Below are 14,707 nucleotides of genomic sequence, written 5' to 3' on the forward strand. Positions count from 1 at the left end.
CATGCATGTGAGAGGGGATCTCTAGCAATCACAAATGTATCTATTGCTAAGGCTATAAAATACTTACCCATTTTTTTAACTGGTTTTAAGTTCTTTGTTTTTATTTCAATATTATTTTTAAAGATCAACATAATATTAATTACTTTCTTGTTAATTATCTAATTTTTAATTAATTTATATATGTATTTATTGTAATGTTAAAAGAAGAAAACAGAAAATCTTACAATCACTTTACTAAGAAAATTATTTTATTATTAAATACTCTAAAATTAATCTTAAACGACACGTTTAAAAGTTCAAAAATGAAGGGAGTAATGCATTGGTGCTCACAAAAGGAAAATATAGAATTTTAACAAAATTCATCTAAATTTCAGGTAAGAAAATAGTAAGCAATTTTCAATAATTGTTTTGGCTTGATTTGTAATTTTTGGTAGTTAAAGTTGCATAACATTTCCTTTCTGGTTCAATTGTTCCATGTAAGCAACTTAGGGAATCTGAACTTATTTTTATTTGAATATAAAAAGCTTCATATCAACGTCAATTTACTAATGCGTCGACTCTTCGTAAAATTAATTAGGGATAAAATTGTTGAAGCAACGAGAAAAAAATAGGAAAATTTTGTAAATAACATAAAATAACAAATACTAAAGAATTAAAGGAGGGTACATAATGCTGTTTAATATCAACAAAATCCAAATATATATATTTCGATTTTGTTTTTCTTCATTTCATCTTAACAGCTACGATCATCATCTATAGAATGAGAATGTAAGTTACACATTCAGTCAATATAAAAACTAATGCAATTTTTTATTGACTCATTTTTAAAAAGAATGTTTCTAATTTATGGATCAGATTCTTACTTGAAGTGAACATTGACGTTATTCAAGTGGTTAGATAGAAAAAAAAAAAGAGAGATTATTCTGCAACATAATTAGAATAATTAGGTACCAATGAGAATAATCTGGAAGTTATCATTTCAGATTATTAAACTTTTGATTTGGTTGTTTTCGTGTTAATCTTGTTATCTTTTTTTCCCCACAAAACTTCACTGGGTTTATGAGTGAAAGGCGAGAAAATATATTAAATTTCTTTCCCTACAATTAGCTATGTACTTTTAAATTTAAGATATTTCTTCATTTCAGATTAAAGTTCCATTTTTCTATTACTTAAATGTTTTGACTTGAGCGAATTTTTCTGGAAATATTATTGGAAAGTAAAATTTTGTTTTTTAATATATATTGAGCTTTGGTAAATGATCGATGAAGTTATTGAAAAAAGATTTTTAGATTTAGTTTATGCGTTTTAAGTTAAAATTTTAATAAACTTGGCATGAAGATGCTTTCAATTATACAAAACAGGAAGGGTTGTATTAGAAGAATTAATTTTGCAAGAATCTAATGTTTTGAGTAAATAAAAGTTTATATAATGCAGAAATTAATTTTATTGGATTTATTGTGAATTTTGATATTATGGAGGTGTCTGTTATTATACAAGTATGAAATGTTTTGGTTTAACTGTAAATTAAAATAGATATTTTTCTTAACAATTTCAAATGCCTAGAGTGATGTACTAAGCACTTACAACATACAACATGGCTAGATTTAATTTTAATTTCCTTGTCTCTGAATATACAAATAACGTAAAATTATATAGGGTGTCTTATACATTTCTTGAGTTTTGTATTTTTTGGATCTTATATTTGTGGACCAAGATGTATGTTGACCTTTTCTTGTTACTGGTTGAGCTCTCCTTGTTCCAACCGAGCTTTTCTTTATCTAGCTAAGTTATCCTACTTCCATTCAGGCTCCCAGACCAACTTATAAGACTTTCTTGTTTCTAACTGATTTCCTAGGTCACTTGTCGAGCTCTCCTGCTTTTTGTCAGGCTCTTAGGTCGACCTATCAGGTTTTCATGTTTCAGCCAGGCTCTTAAGCTGGCATGTCTTCTTACACTCGAGGTTCATCTTGAAGATCGGGTTGTCGAACTCTTTCTAAAGGTTGGGTTGTCAAGCTCCTCTCTGAAGGTTAAGTTGTCGAGCTTTGTATAATGTTCTTCCTTCTAGAACACAACATGTTTAGCACATTTTGCACATGGGTTAAAGCATCATAAACATGAGGTGTTACATGTCATCTAATCCATGAATCAAGGCATGAAAATAGGGCATGTCGTAGTTTTCATTAGCGTAAAGAGAGATCTATTTTCCTATAAATGAAGAGATCTCCATCGTTTTACTAACACTCTTGATGTTTAGTGAAACTTTGTTAAGATTACTTTAGAACATTTAATCTCTTGAGAGTCACTACCTAGATGTTCTCTATAGTTTGCTCTAGCCTCCTTCCTTAGAATAGATTCAACCTTTCTATAATTTTGTATCATTGATTGTTCAGTTCATCTCCACACTTAACTATTTTTCACATTTTCCTTCTCTATTCCCAGACTGAGTTATTTCATGGAAGTTTCTTACCAAGATTAGTGAGAAGAATAAATGGAGATGTATTTTTAAATGCATTTTGAAATTACTTTCATTTTCTTCTTTTTATATATCTTTTAAGGTTATGTTGTAGGATAAATTGATTTCATATTTTTGAGATTTTGATAATAACCTTACGAGAAGAGTGTGAAATATTTTAAATTGTGTGATTATGTGAACATGAAAAATAGAATTGTTACCTTTTTTTCTTCAAACCTTACTTTATTAGGAGTAGATGTACACTGAAAATGATTTTTAAGGAATCAATTATACTTAAACACTCTATGTGAATTTATTTTACAACTAGTTGGATTGTTCCACCTTTAACGATTATGATTTTGAATTAATTTAGTATATATTTATGAACTATAGTGATTGTTTGATCTATATTTCTGATTATGATTCTATGTTTACTGTTGTTTACGGTTTTATTTTTGACATTGATGATACACCAAAAATTGTCTTACCAACAAAAAATCACCGAAGAAAATATAGATCTTACATTTATCAAGGGGTTATCCAATATACATTTTCATCATTTATTGTTAAAGTTTTGATTAACCAATTCCTTGATCCGGGAACTGTTAAAGAATTAAAGGAAAATAAGAAAAATTATCAAATATATAAAAAAAATAACAAATATTGAAGAAGTGACGAAAGGATTTTATTTATTGTTGTATTCTGCAATATCACAAGCAATAGTTATGTGGTGTCCACACACCTCAAAATATTCAATAGCTTAAACGGATTATATTTAGTAACAGCCATAGATTTTCATGTTAAATCCAAAAATATGCAAAGTCCTTATAAGATCGATACATTTAACTTATTTTGCTAAACGGATCTAGAATAGGAAGTTAGAAATTTCCTCTTCATGTTACATAAAATAGGCTTCACTTAACAAATCATGAATAAATATGTAATGAATTTCAACTGCATCAACTTACTCGACAAAATTATGCAGAAAAAAAAAATTAATCCACGAAATTATTTAAGAAAATAATAAGAAATTTCGAATATCTACGTAATCCGCTCATCAAATTCACATTCCATCAAAGAGCAACTCTGCTCAACGAGTGTACTTTTAATCAGAACTAAATTAATAATTGTGCAATGTTTTGTTTTTAAAAATAATAATCACTTGTGCGATTAATATTTCTCCTCCTTTCATCCTTTTTCCCTTTCTTTTTATAATCAAAAAGATTTGAGAAACGGGATATGACATTTGGAATGTACAACCCTCGTTGCTTTTAGAAATATTATTTTTCTATGGTGTTGGTAACTATTTATTAATTAATGAAGTATTCCAGGCAAGCATCTTCATTTCTTAAATATAGGTTAAGTATTCTACGTTAGTGCTTTTGGTTTTACTAAACAATTGATGATGTATACGATTTGGGAATAGTTATTTTTAGAATGATAACAAAACTTTTAGGCTGGGAGTTCGAAACCTCGATGGATATTAAACATTAATATTAATTTAGCCAATTGAATTTAAAGGAAAATAGAAACAAATATTGTTTTCAGAAATCACCCAATAAACTGATATTCATGATTTTGCTTCATTCTTATTTCTAGTAGACAGAAGAAAATAGAAAAGATAAAAAAGCAATACATCTTACTCTAAATAAAATCTAAATAAGATTGCTAATATTAAATCATACTGCTTATTTTAAAAAAGAGAGGAACCTATCTGATATATCTTCACATTTATATTGAACACACCTTCCCTGACCCCCAACAATAAGGATTAAAAGACATTCATTTATAAAATTGTAACTCATCAGAAGCAAAAAACAGTTAAAAACAAAATTAAGTGTCAATTTGAAATACTAGGATGATAGTTTGCACTAAATGTCCTGTGGCACAAAACATCAGCATGAATGGTACCAGCAACAAATAAAAACGACTAAAGCCATATATAAAAATTGGGGAAAACCTAAAATCAGGCAGCACCTTTCCCCTTCTTCTTCTGGAGTTTCTTCATGTAAAATTCCAACTCTTTACCTTCCAGAATGTAGCTGCATAACCCAGCAAAAAAGGAAATAGTTATGAAAGTGGTTCGTTATACACAAATTAAGCATAGTGACAATTCAAGTAATTACCCATCAGATCTGCCACATTGACCAGGTCGAGAGGAAATGCAAGCAAGTAAACGACCACCACCAAACTGCTCCTCAATGTGAGCATCAAGCTGGCGATCCTTCTGGCGCTTTTCTAGTTTTCTTTGCACATGGTTACTCTTTTTGGCTTCTTCTGCTGCTGCAGCGTCACCCTCCTGCAGATTAAATCCCAGGATAGATAAATAGGTATCAGCTTCTATAATGTTCCATATATTTATTCCTAATAAAAACAAATAGCTGTTGCGCAAGTAGTAACTTGAACCAGCTAGAAACAAATCAGATTTTGATAGTCTATAAAACACTGTTTAGCAATGCAATTCATTACATCCTAGCTATCATGTCAAATCAGACTGAGAAAATATTGAAAGATAGAATATTATGGCTGCTAGACTATATACACATAATTTACTTTTCAGAACATATTATAGTTCAGATACTGTATCCAATGAACCGAAGACAAGAAAGAGTCTCTATGTTATGAGAGCATAAAGAGTGGATTAAGAAAAACGTATCACAAAAGGCACAACCTCTGCGGAATCCTTCTTTGCAGCTGTCTTCTTCTTCCTACCAATGTCAACACCATAGTGCTGAAGATACCACTGTTTGAAGGGAGCGGCATCAACCTGAACAATAGCACTTTTGACAAGGGTCTGAGTACGCACAAGCTCATTGTTTGAGGCGTTGTATACCACATCAAGTATACGAGTCTTGCGAGTTACAGCTTCACTTCCCCAAGAGTAGTTTCCAGTATCCAATCTCAGTGCTCTCCACTTCACATTGCCACCTCTAACACGGATCCTCCTGACAGTCTTGTTGCTTGACAGCTTAGTGTTAGCAGGCTGGCGACCAAGCTCATACCTATCAGAAACCACCAATAAAAAATAATTAATAGAGTATATCATCATGGTTTAGAAAAAATGCCAAAAATGTGTAGTATAATAATTATAACATGTTGTAATTACGTTTATCAAAATAGAAACAAGTAATTATCTGCTTAAAATATAATGAGAAAAATATAGGGGATATTTAAGAATGGTATCAAAACAATTAGTAAAAAGATCCAAAAACCTAAATAAATGTAAATATTCAGTCACTGTTTGTTCAAAGTAAAAAATCCTAAATTCTCCTAGTTGCTGTATCTAAGTTCTCCTCTCGATGATTCTGTATTTGACATAAATGAAAAAAAACACGGTACAATAATCCATTTCTTAAAATTTCAGAACCACGCACCAGACAATTGCTAATAAAAAAGCATTACAAGGGGAGTTCTCGATTTTACTCAAGGACCGTCCAATTCTAGCTAAAACAGAGTAATGAAAATGCAGCAGGCAGAGTAAAGAAATCAAGTTAAGATTTGAAACAGTTTCACAATTTAGCACCAAAGTTCAACACGACTCTCTAGTACAATTTTGATTTTCCCCTTATTGCATCAAAACCTCAATCGAAGAACAACTAAATCTAGATACGCTATACGCTCAATTACACACAGAATTACATTTCAAATCTCCACTGAAAAAACAACCTTATCTACGCAAAAAGACACAATTTCAATTTTAATTTCAAACCGTCAACCCCAAAATAAAACCAAGCACAAATCCCAAAACATCGTAATAATCAAAACGACCAAAAACTCCTACACACACATATCTCACACTACTAGCAACAACATTAGGCAAGTAAGTGTAAAAGAAGAGAGATATGACTAAATTCAAATACACAAATTTAGATGGACACGAAACAAAACTAAAACAATGAAATAAATAAAGCAAAAGGGGCACACACTTTCTCTTTTTCCTCCAGGCCTTCTTCTTGCCACCAGTGGCACGCCTCTTGTGCATAGAATCTCTGGAGATACCTGATTCAGAAGAAGAAGAAGAAGAAATCCCATTAGAAAAGATGGAATTAGGGTTTTCGTTTGCAATATCAACGAAAGAAAGATTTTAGGGAAGCATCTACTGACCCATGTTGTTGAGTTGTGGCGAAGAAGCAACAACACACTCTGTATTGTATCTCTCTGCTTCTTGGCTCCCTGGAAAAACCCTAATATTACGCGTTATATATTTCAACAAACGAAACCCTACCTTTTGCTGATCCAACTTCACTCTCCCGGCCCAGAATCAAGCCCAATTTAAATTCAAACTAATTGTCTAGGACCAATTTGGAGCTCTTTTTAAAACAAAACTAAGAAATAGGTAAAACAAATATTATCATTTTTATCATAGTTAAATTCTATTTTGTGATTTTGATCTTCTTTTCGTTCCCTAATTTTAGTTTTCAGATGTTACAAAAAAGAAATTTTATGTTTAATTAAATTATTTTTATGGTTTTTTGAGTGAATATGTTAGATCTAGATCGAATTATACCAAAAATAAAAGACAATTACATAAAATAAAATAAAAATCTTTAATAAAAGATTTGTTCGGGACAAAAGTTTTAAATTTTCTCAAAAATTTTCCCAAATTAACGTTGAAAAATATTTTTGTTGTGGTCTAATTATAATATATAATTATGCCAAAAATAAAAGACAACTACATATGTAAAAAAATAAAATGAAAATCTTTAATAAAAGATTTGTCGGGACACAAGTTTTAAATTTTTTCAAATTAGAGCTTTAAAATCTTTTTATTATTGTGTAATTATAATTATATATTATTAATGTATGATAGGATTGCTAATTTTAATAATATTTCAAATCCTATATGTTAAAGTGAGGTCTAATAAATTATGAGTTAAAGGGTGAATGAAGTACAAATTTGGAGAAGTTTAATCCAAAGTGACCTATTAAAATAAATAGGAGATTGAATGGTTTTTCTTTTATTCTATATTGATTTTGTTTTGAGATTGAGTCTTGAGAGGAATGACATAGATTAGTCCTAAACAATGATTTATACATTTTGGAGTCTGATACAAATAAAAATGAGAAAGAACTTGTTAAAAATGAAGAAGAGAAATAAGAGAAATAAATGCAAGAAAGAAAGAATATATAGCGAGTGATAAAAACAATTTCTAGAAAAACTTCGAATTATGGAAAACAAGATAAAACGACAAATAGACATGTGCATAGTATATTCTTTGTTTGCGTTGTTTACTTGGAGTATTATAGAATTTAAGGAAACTTCAGAGATGTTTGAAACTTGAGGGAATAAATAGATGACTCTTAAAAGGATCAATCATTAATTTACTTTTAGATTTAAGAAATTACCCATGAGCATTCCTCAATTTCAAGGAATTGTATGTGCTAATCATGATTAACTTTAGGATTAACGAAACTAACTCATTTTTCTTTTCTTGTTTACTCTTGGTCAAGTCCCTTGCATATGTAAAAAGATCTTATAAAATCACTACATTTAATTAAAGATTTATGTTTCAAGTCTAGGAGTTCTATTATCTGGCTTTAGTTGTTATCTTGAAAGGTTTTTTTCAAGTGAGAAATATACATACACTTGCTCTTTAATTTTGATAATAAAATGACAGTTGTTATTAAAAAGAGAAGAAAAAATAAGAAAGAGATATTTAAATATCAACAATTAGATTATATAAGGAAAAGTGTTTCTGTTCAAGAGAATATAAGTATATAATAAAATGAGAAAAAGATATTCTTTTGAACAGTGTTGAAAAAAAAAACTAAATGAATTGTATATAAATATCATAACGCAATTATTTTTCTCATGTAATTCAAAGTAATTTCTCTCATGTTGTTAGTAAAATAAAAAAGACAAAATAAAGAAATTGAGATATTTGATGTTTTGAACAAATAGACATTTACCTGTGTTGAAAGTGGTCTCATTTAATGGATTTCAACCTATTTTAAAACATTATGTTTCATTTCTAAATTAAATTTTAAATTGTACCTTGTAAAAAGTGGTGTAAAACATAATTTTAAACCTAGAACATGGAAGATATCTTTTATATGATAAAGCAAATTTTATAATGAATTAAAACAATTTCTGAAAAAAATTAATTTAAACACTAGATACGTTTTCATAATGATTTAAAAATAAAAATATGGTTTATCCTTAAAAAAGCTAAAAGAAATAAAAAACAACACAACTATTTATAAGGTATTGAAGTCATGAGAAACCGACTTACAAATAGAAAAACATCTCATAAACATGTACCACCGTAAGTCATTGATAAATATAAACGTCAATAATTTTCGTAAAGCCAAAATAAAAATAATAATAACATTTCAGATTCAATTTCTATACACATTATTCTTTATCAAAGACTCAATTTGATGTTCGTGTCTGTTTTATTCTTCAAAATGTTCATGTCTATTCTGTGTTATCCTTCGTTTAACATTTGATTGTTTCTTTTCATTATTATTTTAAACTTACAAACTTCGATGTTTAGTTTTAACAAGTAATTATTTACAGGAAATTAAACTGGTAAACTCAGTGAAATTATATACACATTTTACTTTTAAATGTTTAATTTTAAATAAACCATTTAAAAATTAACTATAAAAATGTTTATTTTGTTCTAGACTTTTTGTTAAATAGGACATTGATTTAAATTAAAAATATAGACATTTTAGTCTAAATAAATTAAAAATATATAATAATTTGCATAAAAGAGACTTATGACTCAAGAAAAATAACTAAGTTTTAGTTTTGATTATTAGAACTTCATTTTCCCAGAACAAATAAACAAAATTTGTCCGGAATCACATTTCATAATCCATCATAATTTCCAAATGTCCACAAATAATAATAAGAAAGCAGACCCTAGAAATTAGATGAATTTCCATGGTGTTTATGCCTTGCTGTCGACATTCATGGGTTGGGCATCCTTCGACTCTGCTTTCTGTATCACAAACATTAAACAAATAAGGTAAGTTAGAAAACACTCGGTTCAAAACAAAACCAAACCTCAAACTTTATCTCACTAATCACAAACTTGGAACCAAGTTACAACTACTAGATATATACTATTTTCCAATTAAGTTAACTTTAGTAGCACTCACAAACAAGTGACTCGGTAACACGTGAATACATATAAATACACACAAAAAACACACACACACACACCGGTAAACGTCTTTTTCATAAACAGGCATAATATAGTAAAGAACATAAAACAACACGAGCATTTTACACAATTAGAACCTATCTTTTTCCTTTTTAAGAGTATTTATTTAACAGTACTTGTCCCTTTAAACTTCAGATTATTGAGACGAAAAATTGAAAAATTCTTATTGGTTTGAAGTATGAAACAACTATAAAGCTCGGAGAGAGATTCAAATTCAAACATTAGAATGTGAAGGTCGGAAATGGAAAACTCGGAGATGTGTACATACATATATGTTAGGCACACATATAAGAGAAACTAGAGTGCGGAATACTCACGTTATTGTCCAAAGAATCTAGCTTATGCAGTTTGTTGAAAATATTTCCATAAAATTTTGCCTCTTTTTTGTTGTATTCCTTCATCTTTTCCTTCAGGGTCCTGTACTCAAGCTTGACTTCCCTGGTTTATAAATCAAAAGCAAATGTAAGTGTCTTTACAAAAAAACCACTCAATATAAAAAGTGATAAATCATTCAATATACAAATAGATGATATTCGAAGTTATAAACCCATTCACAAACTATCGTCCTATCATACCCAACAATAGTGATTCAAATAAAATATGAGTAAATATTCGTATACTATAACATATCCATGACTCTAATAAATATGATCTTTAAGTAAAATTCAAGGTAAATACAAGATTTAGCAACTTCTAATCAATCCAATCAGTTTATTCAATTAAATTCATCAAATTATCTACCTGTTGTCAGGGTCAAGCTCAAGAGCTTTCTTAATATCAAATTCAGCCAAATCTAAATCAGCCAAGTGGATATATGCCTGGGCCCTTCTATAGAGAGCCTTCACGTTAGTGCTCTCAAGTTCCAGTACCTGCGGGTCCAAATCAAAAATCAGTTTTCACGTTTGTAAATTTTACCATAATTATCAGATGGGAATACAGCAACTGCAGTCACACCTTTGTGCACAATTTCTCTGTTTGTTTATAATCTTTTAGCTTCAATTTGCACGCTGCATTGTTTAGATTACAGGCAACCTTCAAGGTCTTGGAGCTCTTCTTCTCCTCTTCACTGAAGGAGGTATCGTATTCTATGAACTTTACAGCCTGTGACAGTAAGAATGCCTCAGAAGTCGCATTGGAATGGAGGAGAATGAATGATGAATGGTGTTTAATTTATCTTCGATTACCTTTTCATATCTTTTAGAAGCTCTTGCATATTTACCAGCTTTAAATAATGCATTCCCTTCTTCTTTCTTCTTGCCAGCAGCTTCAATCTTCTCTGGTGTGTTCATGTCCCATGACTCCTTTTCCTGGAAGGAGACAACAATATCAACTATTATTCGGTAGAGAACTTCATCGGACTTCGACTTCAACACTCAGATTGATCATGCTAATTCAGTTAAGTACACGAAAAAGAATGCAAATATTTAATATATGGGAACAAAAACAGGCAATAAAAAAAAGCATGTAAAATTGAAGCACAAGATCAATGCATAGTTGCAAACCATTGATTTTTATTAACTTACCTTCTCAAACGATACTAGCTCAACCTCATAATACAAAGTGGAATTAGCAGGAACCACAGCAAGTTCCTGTTTAGACTCCGATGAGCCAAAACCATACTCAGGCGCAATAGTTAACAATGCCACCTCACCCTTCTTCATAGTCAACACAGCTCTGTCAAGCCCATCAATTACTTGTTCTGCTCAACCCATAACACACATTTGTTAGCATTATGAATGACATGGTGTGAAGCAGAGAAACATTGAGACATTTTTCGAGTTACCCTCATCAGTTTTGAATTCCAACAGCTCCCCTTCGTTATCATGACCCTTCTTCAAAAACAAGGTACCATCTTGCAGCGTACCAATTACTTTCACTACAAGAATGCAAAAGGAGGTAAGGAAACATCAAAACCATGTTCTAATCCATGAACAATGAAGAGGTTATCATCCAGATTAAGAATTACAAGTATTTACATTTCACAACTGCCCCCTCATTTGGACGCTCATATCCTTCCCCTTCTTTGATGATCTTCTTAATGACCTTCTTGTCATCAGTTACCTCTGACACAGTCTTCCAAGAAACTAACTCAAGAGAAATCTCCAATGATGCATTTGGAGGAACAGAGCCTTCATCACCATGTGCTGGCTTACCCTTCTCACCAAATCCATCTACAAAATAGATGAATAAATGCATAAAAATTTCAACTAAACAGGTAAATGACTAATTATATTTATCTCCATTTCAGTAAAAGATAAAAGCAGAGAAAGGTTTTCCAATAGGTACCAAAACTTTTAGCAGACAACTTACATTGTGGCTTCACAGTCAAAATCACTTTCTCTCCCTTCTTCATGGTTTTAACAGCCTTTGACAAAGCAGGACAAAAATAACCTGTAATAGAGTAAACATTAATGTACAATCACAGAAAAGCCCAATTTAACAAGAACAGCGTGACAAAATTAGCATGCACTGACCATCTTTGACTGTGAACTCCACTCCATCAGATTTTGCTACTAGAGTCCCATCTTCAAGACGTGCTTCGTAATTCACTGCAACAGCAAGAATGCATTCATAGTTTAGTCAAACTTGAATAATACCAAAATAGAAAAATTAAATATTTAACAATATTTCATACTTCATACCTAAAACTTCATCAAGATCCTTGGGGTTCTCCCATTTTTCCCCCTCAGTAACTATCTTCTTAAATAAACCTCCATCCTTACATATGTCCTTAACACTAGTCCAAGACAACAGCTCCACGTCAAACTGAAGAGTTGCATTGGGGGGAATTGTTGGAGGAGAACCAGATTCACCATACGCTAGCTCCGCTGGGATGGTAAAAAGGGCATTCTCACCTTTCTTCATAGTTGCAATACCTTGATCCCATCCTTTAATAACTTGCCCTGCATTTCCGAGGCACCAGATACATCAAAACATAGTGTTTTCCAAATTTCCGATCAAAACAAAATATATTGTTCCAAAAAATAAAGTGTAAACAAACATACAGTGTTCATTCAACTCTCCTATTAATAGTTATTGATACCATCAAATCATGATTATGCATTCAACAGTAATTTCCCAAATTGATCATCACAACGACAGCCTCATTTAAACTCCTAAAATACACACTGAAATGCTAATAGCTAAGTCCCCACTTGATAACAAATCAAACAGACATACTCTTCCAACTTCCAACGCATTAAATCACAGCACCCCACAGTTCTCAAATAATAAAGAAACTCACCTTGTCCAAGTGTGAAACCGAAAGGTGTTCCCCTATCTCTGCTGGAATCAAACTTAGTGCCATCAAGCAACGTCCCAGTGTAGTGAACTACAAAAAATTAAAATCCAATAAATCATTAAGAAATTAAAGAAAAAAAAAACAAGAAACTCAAACATGCTAGGCAAAAAAAGTGCCAAGTTACACACTCTCTAACACAATCTTTTAGATAATTAAGTCACTCTTCCATAGTCTTTACTTTAAAATAAAATTAACTAAAAGCTACAATTGTGATTAAAATTCATTAAATATCTTACGTCATAAATTTCCACCCATAATAAATCATTAAACGACTACCATTTCTCAATCAGAATACAGGGATGTAACAAATATAGAAATGGAAATGCAACAAATGCAAATGGAAATGTAGAATATAACAAAATGAAATTAGAGATCATGCAAAACAAAACAAAACTACAACAGACAATTAAAAGTGTGTAGCCGCGTGTTTTTATCAAGCTAATCACAGAAAAGTAACTTAAAAAATTACGAAATGTAAATGCTAAAGAAATGAAAACGTAACCAAAGAGAATCAGGCACGTCTTTGGACAAACTTCTCTTACGAGTTAAAACATCCCTATGAATAAGGAAAGCTAAAGCTAATATGTAGAAGTTCTTACATGTAACTTCTCTACATTTCTTTAACATGATCATAAGCTAATTTTTTTACTAAGGAAGAGTGTCAAATCACCTATTTTTCTCTTATTTTTCCTTTCTAGAAGCACTTGTTCAAAAATAAATAATTTACTCTTATCTCAACCTCACAAAATCCAAACAAGACCAATATATATACATATACATATACATATACATATATATACATACATATATATATATATATATATATACATATATATATATATATATATATATATATGAATGTGAGAGAGCATGAGATCTCCAGCATTTATCTTCCCTTCTAGAAGTAATTAGGAGAAGTTTATTATAAAACACTTAGAAGCTAATTTAAACAACGTGAAAATAAAAAAGAATAAGATTTGTTTGAATTAAGAGAGGTGACACGCCCAATATAAAATGTACATTAACAGTGTCTCGCAAGTTAATTAATTTCTGAAAAGAAATATCTAGTTCAGAAAAAAAAAAAAAGGGGGAACGAGTGGTACCTTGAACCTCGTCACCAACTTCAGGAGTGTTCCATCCTTCACCTTCCTTGAGGAGTTTCTTCTTCAAGCCCTGTGTTCCAATTTCCTTCTCCTCACCAACCTTGAGAACGGGAGGGTCAATGTCCCCGCCGTCGGCGCCGGCGAAGTCGAAATCGTCGTTCATGGAATCCGCCGGCGGCATGTCGAAATCTTCGTCCATGTGTTAAATTGCGGAGAACGGAAGAAAGAAGGCTTGTGTGGTTAGCGGTTAAGAGAGAAGCGAATAGGGAAAGGGCAAAGTGGAAAGAGGGTTTAAAAGGGAGGTGAGAAGAGAAGAGGTTCCAGAGAGTTCTACAGCGAGCGTTTCAGAGTGTGTGGGTAGTTTCGAGAATTCAGGGTTAGGATGGTTCCAGATTTAGCTAACTAATATTACTTTTTAAATATAGGTGTGTATTTTATTTTTTCATACTGTTTTTTCTAACTAAAAATTCTTGAATGTGCTTTTATTTAAGAATTTAAGAGTATATTTTTTTTTAACATACTATTTTCAAATAATCTTAATGATATTTTATTATTAGTTTTAGCTGTAAATGTTTATCACCGTTAAAATTCTTGGATCCATAAGTCAATAATCAATCTATATACACTATTTGATTAAGAAATATAAATTATTATTATTAGGTCAATCTATATAGTA

General features: G+C 30.8%; 2 protein-coding genes across 2 annotated transcripts; both read right to left on the bottom strand.

Annotated features, from left to right (window-relative positions):
* Positions 1-4,217: 4,217 nt before the first annotated feature.
* LOC124846521 (small ribosomal subunit protein eS8-like) lies at positions 4,218-6,702 on the bottom strand. The gene is made up of 5 exons (XM_047323795.2): positions 6,557-6,702; positions 6,379-6,451; positions 5,124-5,454; positions 4,579-4,751; positions 4,218-4,494 (listed from the first exon to the last, which is right to left on the bottom strand). Exons 1-5 carry the CDS (start codon positions 6,558-6,560, stop codon positions 4,419-4,421), a joined length of 657 nt encoding a protein of 218 aa, XP_047179751.2. The 5' UTR covers positions 6,561-6,702; the 3' UTR covers positions 4,218-4,418.
* A 2,481-nt stretch (positions 6,703-9,183) lies between these two features.
* LOC148190673 (peptidyl-prolyl cis-trans isomerase FKBP62-like) lies at positions 9,184-14,415 on the bottom strand. The gene is made up of 13 exons (XM_088102212.1): positions 14,032-14,415; positions 12,872-12,958; positions 12,270-12,530; positions 12,102-12,176; positions 11,938-12,018; positions 11,604-11,798; positions 11,411-11,503; positions 11,151-11,326; positions 10,812-10,934; positions 10,582-10,728; positions 10,369-10,496; positions 9,945-10,065; positions 9,184-9,402 (listed from the first exon to the last, which is right to left on the bottom strand). The coding sequence occupies exons 1-13, from the start codon at positions 14,228-14,230 to the stop codon at positions 9,352-9,354; spliced, it is 1,737 nt and encodes a 578-aa protein (XP_087958338.1). The 5' UTR covers positions 14,231-14,415; the 3' UTR covers positions 9,184-9,351.
* Between the last annotated feature and the right edge of the window lie 292 nt (positions 14,416-14,707).

The sequence above is a fragment of the Vigna umbellata genome, chromosome 11 (assembly GCF_029865625.1).
Source record: "Vigna umbellata cultivar VRB3 chromosome 11, Vumbellata_1.0, whole genome shotgun sequence".
Lineage (NCBI taxonomy): Eukaryota > Viridiplantae > Streptophyta > Magnoliopsida > Fabales > Fabaceae > Vigna > Vigna umbellata.

Bases quoted from the DNA above. Each gene is read 5' to 3' on its own strand.
- LOC124846521 (XM_047323795.2), bottom strand. The intron at 5,455-6,378 runs GTGTGTGCCCCT...GGTTTCTGATAG, and splicing joins GCCTGGAGGAAAAAGAGAAA to GTATGAGCTTGGTCGCCAGC. The intron at 4,752-5,123 runs GTTGTGCCTTTT...TTTAATCTGCAG, and splicing joins CAAAGAAGGATTCCGCAGAG to GAGGGTGACGCTGCAGCAGC.
- LOC148190673 (XM_088102212.1), bottom strand. From the start codon at position 14,230: ATGGACGAAGATTTCGACATGCCGCCGGCGGATTCCATGAACGACGAT. The intron at 12,531-12,871 runs GTGAGTTTCTTT...TCGGAAATGCAG, and splicing joins CGGTTTCACACTTGGACAAG to GGCAAGTTATTAAAGGATGG. The intron at 11,327-11,410 runs GTAACTCGAAAA...TGGGTTGAGCAG, and splicing joins GGAATTCAAAACTGATGAGG to AACAAGTAATTGATGGGCTT.